This window comes from Pteropus medius, unplaced genomic scaffold (assembly GCF_902729225.1).
Source record: "Pteropus medius unplaced genomic scaffold, Ma_sr-lr_union100, whole genome shotgun sequence".
Lineage (NCBI taxonomy): Eukaryota > Metazoa > Chordata > Mammalia > Chiroptera > Pteropodidae > Pteropus > Pteropus medius.
In genome coordinates, this window is record NW_024349225.1 from 5,522,659 (window position 1) to 5,548,532 (window position 25,874).

Consider the following 25,874-nt stretch of genomic DNA (forward strand, 5'->3'; position numbering starts at 1 on the left):
ATGGTCAGCAGAGTCGGTGATAACATCTAAGAATCCCAAGTGTCCAGGTTGAGGTGAAATGGTCAAGCCCTGTCTTCCGGATGCTTTACCTGGAATTGGAGCCCTGGTGTCCCTGAGGCAGGTACCTGGGAACAGAATGCCATTGGTGGGCAGTCCTCATAATGAGAACCCACTTCTTTTTCTGGCCCAGCACAGGTTGAAAATTAACTTTTAAGATGTGGGACAAGAATTACTCTATTGATTGGTTTCAGAGCTGGATGGATGCTTGGGGTGGAAAATGATATGAGGTCCACTTATTTATGTGTCAGATAACCAGAAGCTAAAACAAAAGAGCACTTTAAGAATAAAAACAGAAACCAACTACATGAGTCTGAAAAAAATATTATTTTCCCTTCTACTCAAAGAAGATTTTGACAGTCTTGAGAGTATAAGTTGGCATAACCTTTTTAGAGCAATTTGGCAATACCTATCAATATTAAAACCATCCATTTCCTTTGAACAAGTAATGTCACTGCTTGGAATTTATCCTGCAGATATACACAGAACATTTCAACAAAACATATGTACAAGGATGGTTACTGAAGCATTATTTGTCATGGTTTTAAAAATACATGAAAATGTCAGAGTTCCAATCAAAATGGTATAGCGGGTAAATGCTGTGCTCACCTTCTCTCACGACAGCATCAAAATCATAATTCAGCTACAGAATAAACATCATTGCGAATCATCTAAAGTCTAGCTGAACAGAAGTCCTATAACTAAGGATATACAGAAGAAGCCACAGTAAGACTAGTAGCGGGGGCAGAGATGCTGAACGGGTTGATCTCACACCCACATGTATCAGTTGAAAATCAGGAGAGATATTTCAGCTGCAAAGGTCCCCTGTGAAGAGAGAGGAGTCCCAGCCCCACACCAGGCTCCCCAGCCCAGAGTTCCAGTGCTGAGGAGAAAAGCCCCCACAACTTCTGGCCTTGAAAACCAGCAGAGATTGTGGCTGAGTGGAATGGAGGAGCCCCAGGCGTTCCTCTGAAAGGCCCATGCTACAACTTATTCGCTGATGAACTCACCTGCTCTGAGCTCCAGCACTAGGGCAGCGGCTCAAAAGGCACCAGGGACATACGGAGAGAAAATAAATTGTCTGGCTTCCGAGAGAGGGCTGGAGAGACAGCTTTCTCCCAGACAGAAGTGCTGACAGATGCCATTGTTCCTTTGTTGAGCCCTCCCATCACGCAGCATGTGGGCGCCATATCTGAGTCTTCATCAACCTGGCCAACACCATTTGTCCCACCTGGTGATTCCCTGAGACCCCTGCCCCACCCAATTTACAGACCCACCCAAGCCACTTCTAGTGGGTTTTTTTTTTCATAAAAGTGACCTGTCTTGGTTCATGCTACAGACTTTCCTAAAGTCTCTCAAAGTTTCACAAACCCCAAACAAGCATCATCTAGCCTCAGCATGCCCCATACCTCTCGCTGAATAGCCCCAATCCCATTACAAAAGGCAGCTGGCCTTGGTTTGCAGCTTAGCCTCTCCCAGGCACCTCCAAGCCCAGCACAAGTGGCAACCATCTGCAGATGACTTTGTAGTTCATACCAAATAGCCCCGGGTAGGGCACAGGCAGCAGCTGACCTTGACTTACAATAGATCCCCTCCCAAGAGGCTCCAGAATCAAAACACCTAGTGGCAAGCTTTAGACCACACCAGAGCACCACCCAACCACCTCCACAAAAGACACACCCAAAGGGCAGACTGGGCAGGCACCAAAGCCCTGCTAAAGTGAATCCTACTCTGTAGGGGCAGGCTCTGAACAAAAGCTCCCCACTGTAGTCATGGCCAGTCCTCACAACCAATCAGCTTCAGGGTCAATCCCTCCCAGTGACCTGCAAACAGAAACAAAGGCTCAGCTGCAACAGGAGGCCACACACAACCCACACAAGGGAAATGCCCGGTGCACCCAGTTCAGGTGACCAGTGAGATTGCACTGGGCTCCACAGAATACCTACTACATAAGGCCACTCTACTAAGACCAGGAGACATAACAGCTCTACCTAATACACAGAAACAAACACAGGGAGGCACCCAAAATGGGAGACAAAGAAACATGTCCCAGATGAAAAAAAAGAACAAAGCTCCAGAAAAAGAACTAAACAAAATGGAGACAAGGACTCTACCAGATACAGAGTTCAAAACACTGGTTATAAGGATGCTCAGTGAACTTAGGGGAAGAGTACGTAAACTCAGAACTTCAACGAAGAGATAGGAAACATAAAAATGGAGCCCAAAAACTAAAAAGAACCAGTCAAAAATGAAGAATACACTAACTGAAATAAAGACTATATTAGAGGGAATCAACAGTAGATTACATGAAGCAGAGGATCAAAGCAGAGATTTATAAGATAAAGTAGCAGAAAATGTCCAATAAAAACAGCAAAAAAAAAAAAAAAAAAGAATCCAAAAATATGAGGATAATTTAAGGGGTCTCTGGAACAACATCAAACATATGAACATTCGCATTATGGAGGTACTAGAAGAAAGAGCACAACGAATTGAAAACCTATTTGAAGAAATAATGGCAAAAGGCTTACACAACCTGGTGAAGAAAATAGATATACAAGTCTAGGAAGTGAAGAGAGTCCCAACAAGATGAACCCAAACAGGATCACACCAAGACACATTATAATTAAAATGTCAAAGGTTAAATACAAAGAGAGAATCTTAAAAGCAGCAAGAGAAAAGCAGTTAGTTACCTATAAAAGAGCTCCCAAAAGACTTTCACCTGATTTACCAACAGAAACTTTGCAGGCCGGAAGGAATTGGCATGACATACTCAAAGTGCTGAAAAGTAAGGACCTACAACCAAGATTATTCTACCCAGCAAAGCTATCATTTAGAATTAAAGGACAGATAAAGAGTTTCCCAGACAAGAAAAGCTAAAGGAGTTCATCATCACCAAACCAGTATTACAAGAAATGTTAAAAGGGACTTATTTAAGAAAAAGAAAGTGAGAAAAAAGGTTAAAAAAAATGAATAATAAAATGGCAGTAAATACATTATCTATCAACAATTATGTTAAATGTAATTGTATCAAATGTTCCAATTAAAAGACGTAGGGTGGCTAAGTGGATAAGAAAACAAGACTCATATATATGCTGCCAACAAGAGACTTACTTCAGATCTAAAGACACGGACAGACTGAAAGTAAAGGGATGGAGAAAGATATTTCATGAAAATGAAAACAAAAAAAATCTGGGGTAGCAATACTTACACCAGACAAAATAGGGTTTAAAACAAAGGTTGTATAACCTGAGACAAATAAGGACCCAGTAATCCCACTTCTGGGTATTTATCCAAAGAATACTACTTCAAAAGGTTATGTACATCCATATGTTCATTGCAGCATTATTTACAATAGCCAAGATATGAAGGCAACCTGGGTGTCCATCAAGGAACAAATGGATAAAGAAGAGGTAGTACATATTTACGATGAGATATTACTCAGCCATAAAAAAGAATGAAATCTTGTGATCTCCAACGACATGGATGGACCTAGAGGGTATTGTGCTGAGTGGAATAAGTTAGAAAAAGAAAGACAAATGTCATATGATTGCGCACTTATATGTGAAATCTAGAGAACAGGATAAACAAAGAAACAAAACAGAAAGAAACTCATAGATATAGAGAGCATTTTGATAGTTGCCAGAATGGGGGAGAGGTTGAGGAAATAGTTGAAAGGGGAGGGTGATTAAGAGGTAAAAACTGGTAGTTACAAAATAGTTATAGGAATGTAGTTATAGGAATGTAGGATATAGCCTGTGGAATATAGTCAGTGGTATTGTAATAACTGTGTATGGTGTCAGATGGGTACTGGATTTATCGGGATTCATAAGTTATATAAATGCCTAATCGCTGCATTGTACACCCGAAACTAATATAATATTGTACACCAACTGTAATTGAAAAATTTTAAAAAATACACCAAAATGTCCATCAGTACAGGGACTGGCTAAATAAAAATGGTACATCCATATAATGAATTACTATGGATTGGTTAAAAGAATGAGATGGATCTGTATATGCCAATATGAAAAAATTTCAAGACATATCATTAAGGGAAAAAAGCCAGGTACAGAACAGTATGTATAGTATAATCCCTTATGTGTTAAAATACATATTGTGGACATGGGCATATAATTACATTCAGGCATATGCATGAAAGAGTCTCAAAAAATGGTCAGCAGTGGTTGACTTTAAGTAAAGGACTTGAGATGGGTTGGAGAAATGGTTTAATCAGGTCGGGTGGCATTTGGGAGAAAGATCAGGGACCAGTTCAGGTTTCTTGTTTGTACTCCCCACTATAAAAAAATGCTAATAAATATTTTATTATTATTTAAAGGGTTTCTAAGTTAGTGTCTTCAACAGCAATTGGGTATGTAGGCCAAAGAGGGAAGAAAAAATGAGATTCTTAGCAGAGAGATCAATAATACCCTCAGCCAGCTAAGCTAAAGAGGAAGAAATCCAGTCTTCACAGAGGAAGACATTGGCCTTTACAAAAATGTTTACTGTGCGTTGGGGCGGAGGTGGAAGTGAAAAGAAGAAGAGTAATAATGACCTCATCTGGGTTTTTAATCAAATTCAATTTTTTCTACTTACTTTACTTTGGAAAAGGAAGGGAGTCTGATAAGAGGATCTAACCCTTGCCTGAGAATATGAGGAACCAAAATGTTATCCTAGCTATCCAGAAAGAGTCAGAAGGAGCACTCCCATCTCTTTCTCCACCCCACTGGCCAACCAAAAGGCCAATAGAGAGGTGTTCATGAGAGAATGCTGACAAAGCTACTTAGCCATAGGTCTTGAAAATAAGCCATCCTCAGAGAACAGACCTTCAAGAGCTGCTGGTGACTCTTAACTAGGGAACAGCATGATTCCTTTGTTTTCTGGAGCCAGAGGAAGAGAAAAAACCCTTTTGTTTTTGCAGTCTTGAACTGCAGCTACATTAATCGATTTCATGGTCCAGGTTGGTGTGGCATATGCAATCGTTTATCCAGATGGTGTGAAGAGATAAGCAAGACTGAAACTTAAAAGAGTCCACTACACTGAAAGTCTCACCTGTCACACAACTTTTGTTGGTGCTACACACGGAGGCTTTCTGTTAGCTAAAACCTACCGCAATGGCTTTCATCATAGAGCAAAATTTATCTGAGTAAAATATCAGCTGGCACTGGACTAGATACAAGTCCTATAAAATGAGCACGGCTTTAGCATTGTTTTCTATCTAATGGTGATACCAGGATCACCAGCCCCAGGGTAATCACAGGATTTATCCTCTTCTCACTCACCCTCCAACTATTCATAACCGGGGCGGAAAGAGGTGATTAACAACATTATAAGTCTTTTTGGATAATTTCTAAATGATATGGCTTCTACAGGGACCTGGATGTTCCCCCAGGCAGGTAACTTCAGCTAGTTAGAGCACAGGGTGAATGAAGCCAAGGTCATGAGTTTATTTACCCTGAGGACCAATTAGTTTTTCCTGTTTCATAGACACATCTTGTATTCCTCAATCCAAACAGCTGGACACCCTTGATGACAAGGGGGACTGGTCCAAAGTAAAAGAGATGTATTCGTTCAAATTTATCATGCTCCTGGAAAAATGACACAAAGCATATCACACATCTTAAAATTATATTACCTGCTATTTGTTCCAAAGAGATAGGGAATAATAACACCAAGCAGATCTCAAAGATCTACAGAACTGCTAGACTGGTCATCAGACAAAAAGAGCTACATGCTCGGAGAGTCCATTTCTTCTTTAGAAAAAGCTTATCATACTATGAACCTGTTTTTCCAGTAAAATACTTTTTTAAAGAAAATGATTTCATTTAGCATGCAAAGAATGTTCTACCTGTTTACTGGTATTCCCCCAGGGAAGAAACTGCAATCAAGATGAGTTCTGTCAATTTCTATGCCCTTCATAATCTCGCAATGTATTTTGTAAAAACTAAACTAAATGAATTTCAGTCAACATTTGATCTGTGCATTTTTCATGCTAATCGGATACTGAATTTTTTCTTTTATAAATTGAGAGTTCTTCAAACTACCCCAGTTCTTCCCTCACAAATATGTTCTTCACTCACACACTATGCATAAAACACCTTCTTTTTCTTTTTCAATTGGGTCACAGAATCCAATACTGATCCTTTTCTACCATCCATAAAAAGAAACAAATTTACAAACTGTCTTTCCTCACACTTCAATGTCTCTCCTTTTTTTTGAAGTTTCCAACACAATCCACAAATATAATCTCTAAAATACCACATGTACCTGTATCTAAAGCACATACGATGACCTAGAATTAACCTTGAAGACTATCTCACACACTCACTGTCTCACATACTCACCGTTATTAACCGAGAATTAGCCTCGGTATGTAAGATGGGGCCATCTTACATACCTTGAAATCTGAGCACATCTGCAACTGTAATCTCTCTTATCTCAAGATAATGAAAGTTTGCAATACCACATATAAGAATGACCATTTTAAATCCCTGACCACAGAAAATGGCCAGCTACACTGCTCCCTTACTGGTATGAGTCTGCCCTCCGGGGGAGAATAGAGTCTCACCTTTTCTATTCCTTCCTACAGGTGTCCCCTGAAAGACTGAGTCTACAGCAGGCGCCCAGATTGAACAGTTCCAAGTGTACAACTCTGCCAGGAGGCTGAAACAGGACGCCCTCTTTCAAAAACTGCTCTATCTATCACTGCTCAATTGCCTTCAAAGGAGCACTGACCAGGCCCCAGGGAAAGAGACGGGTAATTTTCTGGAGGTTGAGTCTATTTCGGAAATGATCTGAGAAAGTTTGTCACCCTACTCAGAGAGATTTAGGCTGACTGTGTATATCTTGACCTAAAACCTGAGACATGTGGTTGAAGCATGGATGACATACGTGAAATCAGGCTGAGAGGACAGAGATTCTGGGCTATGGAATCTGCACCCTTTTTCCGTCCTAGAATTTCTATTCTTCCCAACTTCTTTCAAGAATCTGTCTCAGTTCTTCATGAGTTATCAGGCTACCCGCATAGTTCCTCTGTTTACCCCCATAAAGGCCAGGAGCATAGTGTATAAAATATGGTGTCCCCGAATCCCTCCAAACCATGGAGGATCATATACAAACATCATTTTACTTAATAAAACTGTTCAGTATATGTTTCCCCCTTACTACTTGGTTATGAGGTCACTCGAAAAATCCCTGTTCTTTTAATGTCTTTCTTCTCCTGTTTATCTTTGATATCCTCTCCGGCTCTCTCCCTAGCTTTTCTCTTCTTCTCTATCCTATAGTACAGAACTCCTTTTCTTCTTTACTATATAATTCTAAACCCAGCATCTGCCAATAACCCTAAGCTATTGCTGCATCACGCTGATTTGCACCAGCTGTGCCTTATGGTGATGAACCTATACTTAGAACAGGGTCTCCTTAGATCTTCCTCTGAGAATAAGATTCCACATACACATCTAAAAGTCATAACCAGTGGGATGAAAACTAAGCCAAGGATAAACAGACCCTGCTTTGAACTACTGATCACATTAAATAAGAAAGAAAAAAAAGAAAATACAACTGGAGGAAAGAAAAATGTTACCCAGAGTTGTAACTTGAAGAGTTTCTTGGACACACACAACAAACTATAAAATTATCTGTCCCTTCAAGCATCCCACTAGCAAATTTAATGTTAATCTTCTCAGTGTTAATGGGGGAAGAGGGAGGGTAGGGCAGGGATTGAGGGAAGGGAAGACTGTCAACACGAAGAACCCGAATAACAACAAAATGCCTACTCCCAAATTAAAAGAGTGGCCAGGAACTTTATCGTATAACCAGAGTTTGCAAAGTTTAGAGTCTTTGAGAACATATACAATTCTGAAAAACTAAGTGCATGAAGCAAAAGTTGGGAATTAGAGTCTAATGATGTTATTCTGCAACTTTGGGCAAATCAATCTCAGATCATCAGTTTCCCTATCAACTCTTTCCCTCAGGAGTCACTGGCAAGGTCACCAGATGGTTTGTGTACACTGAATTGTCTGGCCTGTTTATTTTCCATTATAAAACCATGTGTAATGGCCGTGTGTTTGAATGTGATCTGATATTGTGAATGACTGTCATTAGAATGAAATCATCCTTCATCCCTGCCCCAGTGGGACTATGTTCCAGATTCTCCAAACCAAACTCCATTCAACCTAGCTGCATAGAATAATAGACAAATGCCATTTGTTTTGTTAAAAGAAAAGTTGTCCAGATTGTAGAATTATTTATTAGTTTCAAAAACTCTGGCTAACTTTAAGATCAGGGATACAAACATGATCCATCTGATGCGAGAAGACATCAGTGGTCTAAGACAAGTACGATAAAGTTAACTTTTTATTACAAAGCTCATTTACTTATAAGTTAAGTTCCCAAAAGCTTTCTTCAAGTTTGTTTCTCTATGAGTCCAGGAGGGCATGAAATAAACCACCGCTGATAGTCTCCTGTTGGTGGCAGGCAGAAATGGTGTACTTCGACTCAGGACAGCTTCAATCCAACTATGAAAGTTCTTACATTGAAATATATAAGAGACAGAACTTCTATACTCATTTTATGCACTTGAAGTAGTTAGAGTAAGTTTCTGTCCACTGAAAATAGCAGCAACATGATTTCAGGTTCCTCCCAAAACACATTATGCCATCGAACTTCAAGCACTGAATTAATCAGTTCCTAAGCACCAACAACAGTATAAAAATGTAGACCCCACCAACAGGGGTCTTGATGTTTTGGTGGCACAACGCTTACAAAGCCCTTCATGATCTGACCCCTGCTTCTCCTTTCAAGCTTCAACTCTCCCTATATCTTCTGCTTGGAACCCATATTGAACTTCTAACCATACTGAACTTCATTCCCCACTCCCTCTAGCTTCCGCATGTGCTTCTCTCTCCAACTCTATAGATTAGTGTAGTTCACCCTATTCAATCTCCATGTCTCATTTTATATGTCACTTATTCCTGCACATAATTAATTACTCTTAGCTTTTCCTAATCTCCCAAATTCAGGTAAAATGTGCCTCACATGTGCTCCCTCATAACCTTGTATATCCTTTTAATTGCCCTGATCGCATGTATGATGCCTTTAAAAAAAAAAAAAATCTATATTTCCCACTGGAGTGTAAACTCCACGAGGCAGAGGTTATATCAGTTCTGGTCACAGCAGTTACTCGACAAATATTTATTGGGTAAATGACTCAATTTACTAAGGTAGACTTTAATTTATTTTAGATGTTTTCTGTATTTAATGATGTCTGTCATTTTGTTTAACCTTTTGTTTTGACATGTTTAATTTTTAGAATTGTAAAAGATACAGAGAAACACAAACATATATATAATCATGTTCACATTACCACCACCTGGAATTGACAAACATTAACAACTCTGCATATTACTTTCAGTCTATTTAAGACTATTTTCAAAGGGCCAAGATGCAAATGGTTTTGTGACAATCTTGAGTTAACTAGAGAGAGAAAAATAGAAACGATATTATTAAGCACTTGCTATGTGCCAATCATTGTCCTAGATGGTTCATATACATTGCATATTCGACCTTCCCAAAAGAATATTATCCACATTTTATAGATGAAGAAACCAAAGGTTAGAGGGTTAACTACCACCTAATATAATACATCCAGTAAATGTCACTACGTTTAAACCAAATTCATATAAATCCAAAAATCCATGGGGCTTCCCCCTTTATTGCCTAGATCCTCAATTCCTACCCATGTCTGGAAGGAACTTGCACTTTTTGCTCCAGAGAATGTACTTTCATTTATGTTACTCATCCATTCATCTAAAAAATGTCAATTAAGAGCTTACTACCAGTCATGTGCTGTTATCTCATTAATGTGCAGAAAATTAAGTTAACCAGGGCACCGCACTCACAAGCATTCTGGTAATTTCGCTGAAGAATAAGAAATAAAGTGGATATTTCTCCATTGCAAAAGAAAAAAAAAAGAAAGAAAGAAACATGTAACCAGCAAGACAATGAGAAAATAGCATTAAAAGTCCGAACAGACCCCCACTGGTTAAGGGTGACAAATGACAAGCAACCTTCAGTCTAGATGCCCCTGAAGTTTCTCCTGGTCCTCCCATGACTATAAAGTTGTGATTGTGTTGTGAAAAGACTTCATAAGGTAATTAGATATTTAAGAGTCATATTTAAAAATTGGCTGTCATTTATGATTTCTACAGTGCCTTTATCTTTGTTTTCATTATTTAAAAAAAAAAAAAACCCAGAGATGTAATTTAGCTCTTTTCTCTGTGTATCTTCTTGGCTCTCAGTTTAAATTCTTACAGTTGCTTGATGGTTGGCACCTGCATGGCTCTACAGTTCAGGTCTGGTTCGGATCAGCAGCCTCTGTACCAATTCCTAGTGGCCCCTGCCTCCCTTCAGAAAATGGATGACGCCTTGGTCCCTGTCCAAAAAGGGTTACTTGTCCTTGTATGTGTACTTTGTACTGAGGGCCTTGCTACATTTCTATCAGTAAGTACCGAATGTTCGGGAATCATTCACTTTCTTTGTGACAGCTCTGTCAGCAGTTTGGACTACTCTTAACGAATTATAACACTTCTGGATTCCCATTTGAAATCCTGGCTCTTTACTGCTTTCCCGGATCTACCACCTCACGTATTCCTTAAAAATAAATTCTCCTCCCTCCTCGATATAGCATGATTCTTCTATCACAATGTTTCAAGTCTCTTTGCCATTTTTAGCTTCCTTGATCAACATTTTATATTTTGAAATAGTTCATATTTGTTCTTGCATTGCATCCAACAACCAGTTCGTTTGTAAGCACGATTTGACCATAGGGTAAACAAGAGTGGGTGGAGAGGTTATTCTGCTTCCTGAGGACTCTTTCCATCCAGCTATTTGCTTTTACCGTCATTGTATTTTTACTATATACATATGTTGTTGATTTCTCAGAAATCCTGTAAAATAGTAATGGTCCCTATTATTGACAAGTGCAAGCCACAGAATAAAACATATGCTCTTTTATGACGTCAGAGAAAATACCACTAACCCCCAGAAATTCTGTCACTTGAGTGTTCTTCTCAGGGTAAGCATCAACATGTGAGGTAATTGTTTATCTGTCCATTCCTTTGTTCATTCATGCATTCATCAAACCTCTCAACAGTATAGCGATGTAACGTTGAATAAGACACAGTTCCCCATGTTAGGAGTAAATAATATACAGGAAAAAAATATAAAATAAGAGCTTGCCATATGACGTGATAAATACACATAAAGAAAACACAAGGTGCTAAAAATATGTATATATAAGAACAAAATGACAAGGGCTCACAACGTGGTCTGCGGATATCAGGGAAAATTCCCAGCATCTAAAGGATGGGGAGGAGTTAGCTAGGAAAAGGGGAAGGAAGGGCATTCTAAACAGAGAACAGTACCATGTGCAAAGGCCCTGCCTGGGGCTACCGATATTGGAGTGCAATTTTTTAAAGAATGCTAATCCCTTATCAACAACACTCCCCACCAAACCTCGACCTTTTTGAAATTTTCTTCATCTATAAATTTTCCTGAGATTCTTCAACCAGGGTTTCTCATCAAATAGAGCAGGTGAATTTCTCAGATGCCAGGTCATGGGGAAGAGTATATAGTGAAAGTTTTCAATTATTTTCTCTTCCCGGGCCCTGAGAAAGGACGGGCCTTTGAACTAGCTATGCACTGCTGTGGGAAGAAATGCAAGCTCTCCCAAATACTCCACATTTGTAATCCAAGGAAAATTTTAAATAATGTCATTTCCCCCTCACATTTGCCCCCTCGAAGGAGAGATCAGTCCACGGGACAGAAGACACGTCCTTTCCATTTCATGGGAAGTCTTTCCGTTTGTGAGCTCCTCTCTCCAAGCCCCTGCTTCTTTTGACTCATGTCAAGCTTGAACTGACATGATGGGAGTTTTCAAAGGAATAAAAAGAGACCCTGAGGTTTATGGTGAACACATTTTGGAAAGCGAAGGGCTGAAACAGAATTGCTTTGCGAACTTTTTTGTGGAGACCGAAGAACCCCATGAACACAAGCCCCATAAAACTGGCCTTTTTTCTCTTTCTTTTTTCTTTCCTTTCCTTGACTTTTCCTTCTCCTTTTCTTTTCTCCTCTCTTTCTCTCTCTCTCTTTCCCTCGCTCCCCCTTTTCTTCTAAATTTACCTGACGTTTCCTTTCCTCTCTGTACCAAAATGCAAAGAAATGTTCACATCTGGTATGGTAAAGGCAGGCTTTGCTGTAGGACTCTGAGTCAAACAGAGCAGCTAAGTTGATTGCAAACGTCTAAGAAATGTGTATGGGGAAAAGCTCTCCACATGTCAATCCTGTCTTACTTCATCTTCTTAGAGAGGTTTCCCTTTTCCCATTCAAATTGTCGCCTGAGCAACCTGAATCAACAGCCAGGATAATACAAATTAGAACCCAGCCTGTATACTCTGTCTCATGAACACTGCCCCCAAGGAGCACGCTGATGACTGAAGTGTCACCCCACCTTATATGCAGGGAAGAGAGAATAAAGCTAAGTAGTTCTGAAACAGCCACATCTGCCCAACATCTGCCCACTTCCCCAAAAGTTATTTTTATATAGCAACACAATGATATTTAGCTGGGGTTGACTGTCTTCCTCCTTAAAAGGTTGTCCTATAGGAACCTTATAGAGGTCAGTCTTCAGGTGGCTGTGTCTACAGTTCAAATTCCATAGTCACTTAAAAACACAGAAAGGATCCCAGAGTGTGGAGCCTTGCAGAATGTGGGAGAAATATTGAATTCAGACAGCAGGGGTCAAAAGCAACTGTTGTATAATTGGTAGGCCAATATGGAATAACATTTTGTATTCTTCCCATCCCACTGATTCACTCAGTAATAATAAAAGTCTACCTCTATTGCTTATTATGTAGGAGGTACTGTTCCAGGCACTTGATATATTGTAACTCAATTCTCACAACTCTATTAAGATACCCTTTTTACAGATGAGGAAACTGAAATACAGAGAGTTTAAGAAATTTGACGAGGTCACACAGCAAGTCTGGCTTCAGAGTCTGTGCTCTTAGTCCCTCTATATATTTTCTGTATTCAATAAGTATTTATTAAGGGCCTACTATGTGCCAAACGCTGTGAATTATATTGGACATATACAGATGAACATGACAGAGGTCCCGCACTTGAGGAGTTTACATTCTATTTTGGGAGACAGCAATATATAAACATACAAGCACCATTCATGTAATGAGTCTTATAAGAGAGATAAACAGAGGTGTTATGGAACCACACAGGAGGGTCACTAACCCTGACCGGAGTGATCAAGGACGTCTTCCTCAAAAAGGTGACACTCAAGTACCTTCTAATGCCAATGCTGAAACACAGCCATAATGAAAGTTTTCGACAGCCAGAATATTCCCTTCAGTTTAGACTATGAAGCTTACAGACAATGTCATGCTGTAACTCAAACGGTCCTATGCTGGGCACTTAGACTGGCAACGAGAGCCAGTTGATGAAAATAAGAAGATATAAAGTGGGTAGACTGGAGCTGGAGAGACTTCCCGATGACAGCTGTGTGTGTGCCCCCCATAACAGACTGGTGAGCGGTGCCTCAAGGGCATGGGAAAACTCTGATGTGGTTCTGGCAGGTGTTCGTGTTCAAGGAAGCAACAGGCATTCAGGGAACGGGGGAGAATATCCAGGTTCCAAACAATGAGATCGTTCACAACTGGACCCCAATCGACAGCTTGGGGCATGTGGAACCGAGCTCAGTGATTCGGAAAAGAGAGATACAAAGTGCTTAGCAGAGATTTAGGACTCCATTTAAATAGAATGGAGTTAAGGGAAGCGTACAGTCTCCATGAGATACTAGGATACTACATGGGAGAACTGAGAAGGGAGGCCCAGCCACACACACTGAGACAACACTGGAGGAACACAGTAGGCACACTGCGTTTGTTTGCACCAGACACTGCAGAGCCAAGCTCTTTGAGAGCAAGACTGGCATCATTTAATGATTGAGGATGCTGCCCTGGCCAGTGAAGTTTGGGCAGGGAGTCAGACTCGTTTAAACAATTTTGGTAGATAGTTTCACAACGAGATTCACGTATAAAATAAAGAGAGATAAACTTGACTTTGACTCTAACTCTGCCACTTACTAACTATGTATCTTTGAGTATGTACCTTGACCTCTAATCTTCAAAATCCTTATGAAAAATGTATTTATGCGCATGACAATTAAATATTTTGATGAATACGAAAGTGTCAAGTACAGTTCTCCATACAGAGTAGGTGCTCAATAAGTGATATTTTCCCTCCTTTACAGACCCCAATTGAAAATTATTCAGTCTCAATATTCTGAAATTTCTCACTACTGATGATATGTCTACTTTATTCATCTCAGTAAAAATACTTCAAAGCATTTTTATATATTAATAACTCCCCAGGCAGCACATTTCTATCTCTTTGCCTCATATTAAAATTTGGGGCAGAGAGAAGAAAAAATTCATTCAGAATCACAAAGAACTCTGGCTCTGTCATCAAACCACAGCCTTTAAGCTCAGCAAAGAGCTGGCTCTTCAAAGATTAACACATGCACTCTCACTCCTTGTCCAAATTGTCATCCAGTTTTGTTTTTTTTTAATTCTCTCCCTTCCTGTCCCTCAGATGAGTATGATTTAATCTCCAAAGCATGCATGGTGAACACATTACTATTTCCTCCTCCAGGAATGTGATGTTACACAGTGGGGCCCCATTCCTGAGCTGGATAGAGAGGAAGAGGTCATATGCCCAGTCTCCATACAAGCATTTCATTTCATTCGCACAGAGAACATCTCTGTTCCGTAGCCACAGAGAACACTGCTTATCTTAGTAACCTTCTCACTAATGTAAAACATTGAACATAGATAAGTCTAGTACATGGTGGATAACTCAATGAAAATTTAATCAGCAATAACAACAACAACAAAAAATTACCACCACTTAGTGCTATCTAATGGTGAATCAAATAAACCGCCTCTGTTCCCAAAGATGGCAATGTTTTGGTTGATGTTACAATTTAGAGAAATGACATATTACTATAAAATCATGATTACATAATTGCTATAAAATGACTCATCAATCAATTATCAGGTATTTATTTCTACCTGTGCCTAGTGATATGCCAATGCTGTGGGATTTATAAGTGAAGTAGAATTAAAACTAATGCATATGGTCTCAGGAACAGACTGTCTAGCTAGAGAGAGAATTCCCATTGTGAAAAGACGAGCAATGCTACATAATCCCCAGCTGAGTACTTACTGACTAGCATGGTGTAACCAGAGGAGAGAGAGAGACCACCGTGCATTAGGGTAGTCTTGTAGTGTTCTAGGCCATCCTTCGCATGTCTGACAGAGCAGTATTTCTACAACACTTATCTGACCATGTCACTACCCCTGCCTAAAACCCTGGATTGACTCCTCAAGGCCCACAGGAGAATTTCTGCTATAGTTAGAGCTTCAAAAAGCAAATTCTAAAGGAAAAAAGAAAAACTATCTCAGATGGAGTTGAGATGCAAAAACAATTGATGAGCAAAGAATGGCATTCTATTTTATACCAACTAGACTGGAAAAATTAGAAATCTGAAAATTCCAAAAATTGAAAAGGATGTAGAATAAGAAAAACTTTATGCACTGCTGAAGGGAGTATAAATTGGTACCTCTTTGAAAAATATGGCAATAATTTGCAAAACAGAACTTGCACATATGCAACTTAAAAATACACATAATAGGTATTAATCTAGAAAAACTCTTACACATGGGACACTCTTACACTGGGGTACAAGACATGTATAAGTATGTTCATACTGGCATTGCTCATAATGGCAAAAGAAACCAGTAAATAATTGAGATGCCCACCAACATAACTGTGAATAAATAAATCCTGGTATAATTAATGTAGTAATTAATGGATTACTATTATATGTATTAATGGGGCTGAATCTGAAAAACCCTAGAAACATATTAAGTGAAAAAATTGAGATCTGGACTCCAAACACAGGCGCTGTGAGGACCTGGTATAATGATTTCTGATGGCGGTGTCTTTTTCTCTTTACGGAAGAGAAAGACATGTGACTGGGCTTAGCAGTGAGCCCCTCTCTCCCACGATTTTGTATCTCTTAAGCAGAGAAATGTGAGAATAAGAAAAGGGTGGGGAGCAGTGTCGAATTTATACCAGAGGTAGTGCTTTAAGCAGTTCCTACTAACTTGGTTCCTATTCTATTTCTAAGCCTAGTTTTCCAAACTGCTCATCAATTCCGTGAGCCTCCCGACATCCTCCAATAATTTCTCATCTTCCTTAAATTAGTCAGAGTCCATTCTGTTGCTTGCAACCATAGAGCCCTAACTGATACACTTAGCCTGATACTGTCAAACGATGAATTTATGTAATTCCATTTGTTATGATCGATCCTTAGTTATCAACTTTCTAACCATGATTTGATTTCCCATTTAAATCTGGTAGGATTCTACAAGGAGAATGTTAACTTGTATATTTTAAGCCTCAGCTGTCAGTGCTACCTCTTTTGGCTGAATCACTGTGGAGTTATCAATGTCCAAGGGACACACCCCTGACTTACTGTTCTCCATCATGGTTGTGCCTATGGCCCCTGAATAAAAACTTCCCGAGCTGGCCTGTGGTGCTGGCTACACAAAGAAAATCCATCACTGCACCAACTGTGTCATTTAGAGTAGTCTTACCTCCTCTGTCTTTAAAACTTCCCATATTCGAGCATGATCTTCCACCAGCCAGTGTCCTGTACTTTCCACCTTGGTGGAAAGTTTGAATTTAGACACCACTTGAGTAGGCTCTCCCACAGGTTTCCCATCCATCTTGAAAGAGCCAGGCAGGATGCATTACGGATCTGTGTGAAAGAATAAGGTGTGAACCAGGTTAAAACATTACATAACATACAATACAACTCAACACCAAAAAAAAACAAACAATCCAGTTAAACAATGGGCAGAAGACCTGAGCAGATACTTCTCCAAAGAGGAAATACTGATGGCCAATAGGCATATGAAAAGATGTTCAAGGTCACTAATCATCAGAGAAATGCAAATTAAAACCACAATGAGATATCGCCTCACACCTGTCAGCATGGCTATCATCAATAAATCAAGAAACAACAAGTGTGAGGGAGGATGTGGAGAAAAGGGAACTCTCATACACTGCTGGTGGGGTTGCAAATTGGTACAGCCACTATGGAAAACAGTCAGGAGGTTTCTCGAAAAATTAAAAATGGATCTACCTTTTGAGCCAGCAATTGCACTTGTGAGTATTTATCCAAAGAAAATCAAAACAATAATTCATAAAGATCTATGCACCCCTGTGCTCATGGCAGCACAATTTACTATAGCCAAGATATGGAAGCAACCTAAATGCCCATCCACAGACAATTGGATAAAGAAGTTATGGTTCATATATACAATGGAATATTACTCAGCCATTAAAAAAATGAAATCCCACCATTTGCAATGACATGGATGGACCTAGAGGTTATTACTCTGAGTGAAGTAATTCGGAGAAAGGTAAATACCATATGATTTCACTTATATGCAGAATCTAAGGAATAAAAAGAACAAACTAATCAAAAACAGACTCGCAAATATAGAGGACAATCTGGTGATGGACAGAGGGGAGGGTTTGGGGGGCTGGGAGAAAGGGGCGAAGGGTTAAAGAAGTACAAATTAGTAGTTGATAGATGGTCACGGGGATGGGGAGCACGGCATAGGGAATACAGTCAGCATTAATGCAATGGCAAGGCGGAGAGCCAGAGGAGAGAAAGAGCAATTAGGGGGATCATTTTATAAACTGTATAAATGTCTAACCAATGTACTATATACTTGAAACTAATAAAAGAATTTTTTTTAATTATATAATATAAAAAGAGATATGAAAGCAAATTATCATGCTTGATTTGTGAGTAATGAGACCACTGAAGACAGTACCAAAATAGGCATTAACTTTTATGGCCACTTTTTATATTTTAAATATCCATTGTTGGTATTTTAACCCAGGCTTCTGGAGTTAGGAACTCACTTCGATAATGGACAAACGTTATAAATTTTAAAGCAAAATAAAAAACATCCTTTGCCTGTTATATCTGCTTGTCGCTTTGCTCTGGCCCCCTTAAGAGGAGAGATGGAAATGGGAGTGTGTAATACAAGCCTGAGTGATGTTATATTTCCACACCAGGCTGTGCATGTAGAAGGAGCACGGGCTGTGTCGTCAGGAGTTTTACTCTTCAAACATCTATTGAGCGCTTGTTTACATGAGGCTCCATGCCGGGCGTATGCAAATAATTCAGAAGTCTGGTTCTTAACCTTAAGAAGCTTAGTGTCTCAGGGCAGAAAGGGTTATAAACAAACAATGGCAGTATAGTGTGTTACAGTATAGTGTATGAAATGCTACAGTTCCTGACGTAATGGAAGCACAGAGGAAGATTCTCTTCGATATTTATTGTCACTTTCATCAGCAGTTGCTGTAAAGACAATTTCAAAAATTGATACCTATTCTATGAAGTCTCCCTCCCTGATATCTTTCTGTCTGCCACTGACTTCAGAATCACACCATGCCTGCTTGCCACCGTACTGTCCGAAGGCATCTCCTTGCCTCCATTCAAGTCCCCCTGAATCTATCCTTCTCGGGGTAATTTTTCTTTTTCTTTTTTAATTTTTTATTTTTATTATTTTTTCTTTTTTTAATTAAGTTTATTAGGGTAACATTGGTTAATACAATTATATAATTTTCAGGTGTACATTATAATTTGACATCTATATATTCTATTGTGTAATTACCACCCAAAGTCCAGTTTCCGTCAGCTACCATATATTTGATCCCCTTTACCCACTTCTGCCTCTCCTTACTCCCCTATGTTTGACCCCCTTTACCTCTCTACCTCTACCCTCCTCCCCCACTCCCTACCCTCTGGCAACCACTAGTCCATTGTCAATGTACATGAGTCTCTGTTTGTTTGTCCTGTTCATTTGTTGCTTTTAGGTTTATATCCCACATATAAGTGATATCATGTGATTTTCAACCTTTTCTGTCTGGCTTATTTCGCTTAGCGTGATTATCTCGAGGTCCATCCATGTTGTCGCAAATGGCAGTATATCATCTCTTCTTATGGCTCAGGGTAATTTTTCTTAAAAAGCCAAACTGATAATGATGTTCTACCTATCTGAAACTTTTCCCAGAGAATAAAATCCAAGCTCCGTAATGTGGCTTCCAAAACCCCTTGTGCCTGACTTTCTCGACCTCCCTTCTCCCAGCATGCCCTGATACCTTCTCAGCCACTCTGTTTCAGCCATCTGGAAGAACTTATGGGTCTCAAATATATCCAGTACCTTTTGCCTTTGTTCATGACACCTCCCCTCCACCCCAGCTCCAAAAGAATAAAACCTCTCCTTTGTTAATCTCTACATATACATTCTATCTGGTGACATGACAGAAATCTGTATCTTTATTTACATATACACTTTATTATATGTATTTGCTTTCAACTTTCTTTCCACCTTCTGGCCTTTTAAGCATCTTAACACTAGACATGGTGTCATATACACAAAATCAATACTAAAGAAATGTTTGATGATTTGGTTAATTCGGTAAATCATGAGAATCCAGTGAAAAGGACGTAGCAGATCTAATATATTCAAATAACAGATGTAAAGGTCAAGTTACCTCTTTAACTTTTTTATTGACTTGGTGGGCCGTAAGCTCCTCATAAGAAAAGGCCAAGTTCAACATTCATCATGGACCTCCAAGCAGCTAATACTGCAAGCTGCAATTGCTCATTAGTTAACAATGGACTAATTTTCATGGAAATGTCTTCAAGAAATTGAGCACTTCTACAAAGAGCAGGTCTTCTGCTCACATAACCTACTGCTTAAATACAAGTAAACGGAAATCGGCATTGATAAGCCAGGCAGCAGTGGTAAGTCCGAGGACTTGAGGAAAGGGTGTTCTGCTGCAGAGTGACTTCTTCGCCTCACATGTCACCTGTAAGCATGGAGAGCAAGCCATCTGCTTGAAGAGAGTAGCGATGAAAAAACTACTAACCTAAACCATTTCACAGTACTAAGAAACCTGGAGTACTTAGTACATTCCCACTAGGAACCCAGAAACAGAACCTTTATACTTAATGAACAAAGTTTTTCTGAGTGGACATGCTAATAAATTATGCTGACACATATATGCAAGAAAATAAACAAAGCAGAGTCATATGGAGGTTTCAGCCTCACCCCTCTCCCCACAAAAAAGAAATTAAAATAAACAAGCAAAATGGAAAAAGGCCAGATTAGTAGGGAAGGAAATTCCATTGTTGTTATTTGAGATAACACTGTAAACAACAAATAATAAATCAAAACAAAGTGGAAAAACTACATAAAATGTTTTTGGCTGTATCCTCTGTATATCATAGAGACATAACAGGATATAATATACAGACTACAAAATCTCAGGGTGAACAATGGGACATCTTTAAGCCTAATGCACCCCAGCAACCCCATAGCTCTCACTCAAGTGTCTGCCCACAGCTGCTTTCCCGTCTCCGCAGTGTGGGTGAAAGCTGGCAAATTTTCAGTGTTGGAGACTGAACTCTACTGCATACTAACTTCCCACAGATTGTTCCTTACTCTCTTTGGAAAGATGTAACTCTGAGTTTTAAACCATTACAAAGCACTTGAGAACTAAGGATGGATGCAGAGAGGCAGCCAGCTCTTATGAGGCTCTTCAAGCATTTTGAGATCCTCCACCCTATTTGAGATTTGAGACCTTTTCACCCATCCTCACTCGGTACATCTCCTCACTCTCTCTCTCACACACACACACACACAAATGACCATGTATGTGATACATATTGAGTTCCCGTTGCATACCAGCCACTGTGCTACGTATTTTCCACGTTGTCTCTAATCTATACAATAACCCTGCAAGGTAGATGTCACCATTTTACAGCAATGAACGATTAGAGTAAGTAACCTTAATTACAGTGCTAGGAAGTCATGAAGTTCCCAAGTTCATGCTCTCTCTCATAGTGGTTCTGAAGACTTTCACCCCAACCCCCACCCCACCACTGGCCTAATGGGACCTCTCCCTCATGCGCTTGTCCCATGGACAGAGTTAAGGTGTCAATGTCTTAGCCAACTGGCACAACAGTGCCCCTTTGAGAGAAAGTCATTTCTGATGAGTGTGTAGATAAGAGGAGAATACAAAGAAGAAGGGAAATCTTTTTTTTTTTCTCCCATCTCAACTTCCGACCCAGGCGAGCTTCCTGAGTATGACCTGTGCAGTCACTTGGGGCCCTGAGCTCAAAGGGGCCCTATGCTTGGTTGAATGCCCTGCGGTCACTGTCATGAGAGTCACAGCAAAAAAAAAAAAATGGGGGAGAATGGGGAAGCGGGGGGAGGTAGATAGGGGAAAATTTAAATAATTTCTTCAATTAAAATTAATTAATTAATTAGAAATAAATAAATAAAAGTAATTGAGGTAATTAAAAAAAAAAGAAAGAAAAAGAAAACGTGGCCCTGCGTTTTCATTTTGCACTGGGCCCCACATATCATATAGCCAATCCGGCTTCTTCCTCTTCACATCTAAAGTTCCACCTCATACCTTCTTTAAACAATTCATACATTGTAGGTTTCCTATCTATTTCCCAAAAAAGAGCTAGAAGTCTATCTAGTGGAGCCATTTTTTTACTAGAACTAAAACCAGAGGCATATGTAGACCTTCTCTACCTCTGATATGCTGCATGTCTTAGAGTTCAACTATTGCTTTTTTCCTTAAAACATATGGTCAAGGCTTATAAGCCAACTTCTATTCAAATACCACTAATATGAGTTTATTAAACAGACAAGATGAAAGTACTATAAACCTTAAAGGTAGAACCTTCCATTCTACTTGATAATTGGTCTAAAATATCATAAGCCTATGAGCTCTTTCGGAAATCAGTTTTGAAGAACTGTCATCCTAAAACACCTGATACCCAAAGCAGAATCTTTTTTTTTTTTTAAACCGCTGGATGGTTAGATTATCTTTAAGTTGGAGGAGGGGTAGGGAAAGGAAGCTGTATGTATATAAAGGCAAATACCTGATCAAAGAACATAGAAGCAAAATTTTGCTCAAAATTTTGAAAAGAAAATTGCTCGAGAACTGTTTTTTCTAATTGTAAAGGAGTTGTGATTAGTGACTATCTCTACTGCATAAAACAGAAGTAAAACCAGGAAGACAATTCTGAGGGAATGGAAGAAAGGTTCTTGTGCTTGACACTGAGAAACAGTTTGCAGATGAGAAAAGCCATATAAGGGTTTTTGAAGTCCCTTTGCCTTCAAATCCTAGAGCCCTAACACTCCCACCAAAGCTGAAAGATTTTTCATTCATATTTTTTAAGTTAGGTAAAACACAAAAACCATTCTAGTCAATATTTATAAATCTTAGCCGTCTTATAAGAAATTGATAACAGAAATTGGTGATATTAATTTTATTATGATTATAGAAATAACTGAAAATTTATGATTATCAATGGGAAAGTATATATTTCCTTAAATAAATTTATATCTTTAAAATTTGTGTTTTTAAAGTCAGTATTTTTCTTTTTAAAATATTTACTACACTATGCTTATGATATAATATATATAATATATAATGACAGCATTTCTCCCATTCCTTCAAAACTAATTATCGACTAGTAGTCATAACATTTTTTATGGTCATAACAAAGGAGTGAGTTGACAGCTTCATATCCTAAATGATCGTTAAATACCAAAAATAAACAAGAAGATGCTCAGGGGCTAATCATAAAAACGTTCAATATTAAGTGACAATCTAAGAACACAAAAAATTTGTCAATACTAGTGTCCATTCTTGCCATTTGATAAAAATTATCCATAACTCCCATGAATATTTTTGAAACATACTTTCAAAATAAGTGCTAGGGCACAATATCACTGAAATCTGGATTTATCGTAGTAACATCCCTGCTGGATTTTGTTTGATAAATCAATTTGTACTTTATTGAATGTGGCTCTCCTTCCTATGATAGTAAATAATATATGACATTCCGTTAAATCATTATCATTTTTTTCCTCTCTCTCCTCTTACATATTTTTAGGAGGAAAAAAATGTTTTAATATTCAGAACCTTACTGAAATGATTTCATGTTTGTTGTCTTTATCTGGTAGGCCATGCTTTTCTTCTGCCCCTACAGATTCTATCACATGTATTAATAATACAATATTTCCGCTTTATTCCCTTTATGCACATAAATTTGCTTCTGCCTGAAGAAATTGTTTTTAACTCAACTCAGATTTCTTCCAATCTTAAAAACGTCTGGCATTTGCCCTGTTCCAGTATCTTCCTGTGATGACTGGTCTTCCTGCCATTTCTTTCCTCCTACCTTCTTTCAACCTCCTTCTTCCTCCTAATAAGCTGAGGTCCTGTCCAGACAAGACAGGTTTCTTTATGTTTATCTCCTATTATCTTCGACTCTTCCACCTACAAGTCTATCTATCAAGAACAGCCTTTGCATTTACACAAAGGCTCAGAATTGCACAGTACAAAAAGCACTGAAATTCCAGTCGGAAGACTGGGTTCAAATCACGAGGCAACAGTAAATTCTCTACGTAACCCTTGAGCAAACCAGTTCGTTTCTTTTGGCCTCGGTTTCCTCATCTTAATATGAATAGATAGTCTGCAAGACTGCCGAGACCGCTTACAAGTTTAAAATAAAGCATTTAACCTCTATCTAAATGAAGAAAGCAAAACTAAGATGCACTGAATTATTTTTCCAGTAGAACCGAGGGATTTACACTACTAAACAAGCAGTGATTCACAAAGAACGTTCTGATTTCTGTCTCATATACCGTATTTATTCCCACATTATGCATTATTTAAAAGTCAAACAGTATGGTATTATACTAGCCCCTTGGTATGCATGGATATAACATCTGAGTTATGACTATTCAGGAATAATGTAAAATTCTGACATGTAAGCAACTGTAAGTTTGTGAAGCTGATGCTCGGTGTGCTCACCCATCCTTAGCATCCAAATCCTGGTTCAGTGGTGGGCTGCTCTAATCATAATTATGGTATTTGCAAATTGGGGGATCCTAGAAGGTCTTAAGATACAGCCTTCCCAATTGTGGGGGTGCATCATAGTGGCCTCACAAATGTATTCCTTTCGGGAAAAAAAAGCGACAAAAGCAGCTGTCCAGAATCAAGGATTCTTGTGCAGAAATAGAGTGGGACACAGACAGACATCAGATGGGAAGGACTTCAGGAAGCCATGGCACGGAGAGATTCTTAGTGCCGGGCAGTCCTAGTGCCGGGAAAGGTGGCACATCACATCTTCCACAGCAATACTAAATGACAGTTGCTTCCATTTTTTTTTTAAAAAAAAAAGCTCACTTTAAAAAAAAAATTATCTTTTCTTTCCACTAAAAAAAAAAAACCTCACTGGCATAAGAGATTAAGCATTTACCATTATGATGTATTTTGGAACAAATGTCAACTGTTGGGTAACCGTTTTCGAAGGAATTTTAATTACGTCCTATCTTACCCTGTACTGAGCGAGGTTGCGCAATGGCGTCTGCGGAGTCAGAAGTGACTTTCTAAGTGCAACTGTCTCCTGTTCAATGTAAAAAATCAAAGAAGTGCAAGGCATCCCGCTTCATTCGAGTTGGTATTTTAAGAGCTGTCCTACTACACTTCAGACTTTGTGTACTTTCCTCCCTTGCTGATAGCATTTGGCAGAAGTTTTTAATAATAATTCCAAAGAAGAAAAACCAGACTGGGTGTGTGCTACCCCCGTGAACCTCCCTGGAGAAACGCTGCTCTTTGCTCAGCAATCCGTGCTCGGCACAGAGAGCCGAGGCAAGGAAAATAGCTGGGCTCCCTTCCTGGTCTCTGGAAACAAATCTGCAAAACAGACGTGCGGGAGGCAGAGGGTACTTGACCACGAGGAGACTGAGGGCACAACGAATCCTTCGGCGCTCTCACAGACAGAGAATTCTAAGGGACTCAATTTTTTGCAGCCTGCATTTTTATGATGATAAAAAAGCTCGGCGATTATGTCACTTAAAAGCTTAAAATGAGATGAAACTGTAAATCACGTGACTGTCCCAGACTCAAATGTTGTGCAATTCTGTGGACTCCAGTTCCATCTGGCTGAATGAGGGCAAAATGCAAAACCCATTAAGGGAGCATCATCCACTTCAGTAGCTACAGGAGAATTTTTATCTTCGAGGTGAAGGAAGTCGAGCTGATTCAGGTCGGAACCATCGTTTAGGTCCCAACAATAACAACCGCAAGACCGAACACACGCCCCACCCACCACAGTGAATTCAGCACTCACCAGTGCCAGGCTCAGGAGAAGCTCTGGTCAGGTGACATTACAGGACAGGCCCTAGAGTCAGGCCTCCCTGACCCCGGAGTTATTATGCCCTCACCACTACACTATACTGTTCTATCTTGTCGTCAAATGTTCTACTTACAAAACAGCATCATGTCAACACTGAAAAATCTGAATTTCCACGAATCTGAGATCTTAAAAGGATTCAGAGGTGAACTTCTCATGGGAGAAATGCAAAAATATGAAAACGTCAGGTGCAGGGAAGGGAATCTGCTGAGTTTAACAACTAACACACAAAATCGTTTTTAAATAACTTCCAAAGAGATTGGCCTTTCCACATGTCAGGCTAAAGAGCAGTCTGTTCGCAATCTTCTAATTTACTGAAAACAGAAGACGAATCTATTTAATTACAGTCACTTTACTAGGCCATAGGATAATGGCA

The 25,874-nt window shown here is 39.3% G+C and overlaps 1 protein-coding gene across 2 annotated transcripts in view; it reads right to left on the reverse strand.

Moving 5' to 3' along the window:
* RGL1 (ral guanine nucleotide dissociation stimulator like 1) overlaps positions 1 to 25,874 on the reverse strand; it is a 205,325-nt gene that overhangs the window by 124,345 nt on the left and 55,106 nt on the right. For both annotated transcript variants that reach the window (XM_039881255.1, XM_039881257.1), the window contains exon 2: positions 16,785 to 16,948. In XM_039881255.1, coding sequence (XP_039737189.1) covers positions 16,785 to 16,916 — 132 coding nt within the window. In that variant the 5' untranslated portion in view covers positions 16,917 to 16,948. The remainder of the gene's footprint in view (positions 1 to 16,784; positions 16,949 to 25,874) is intronic.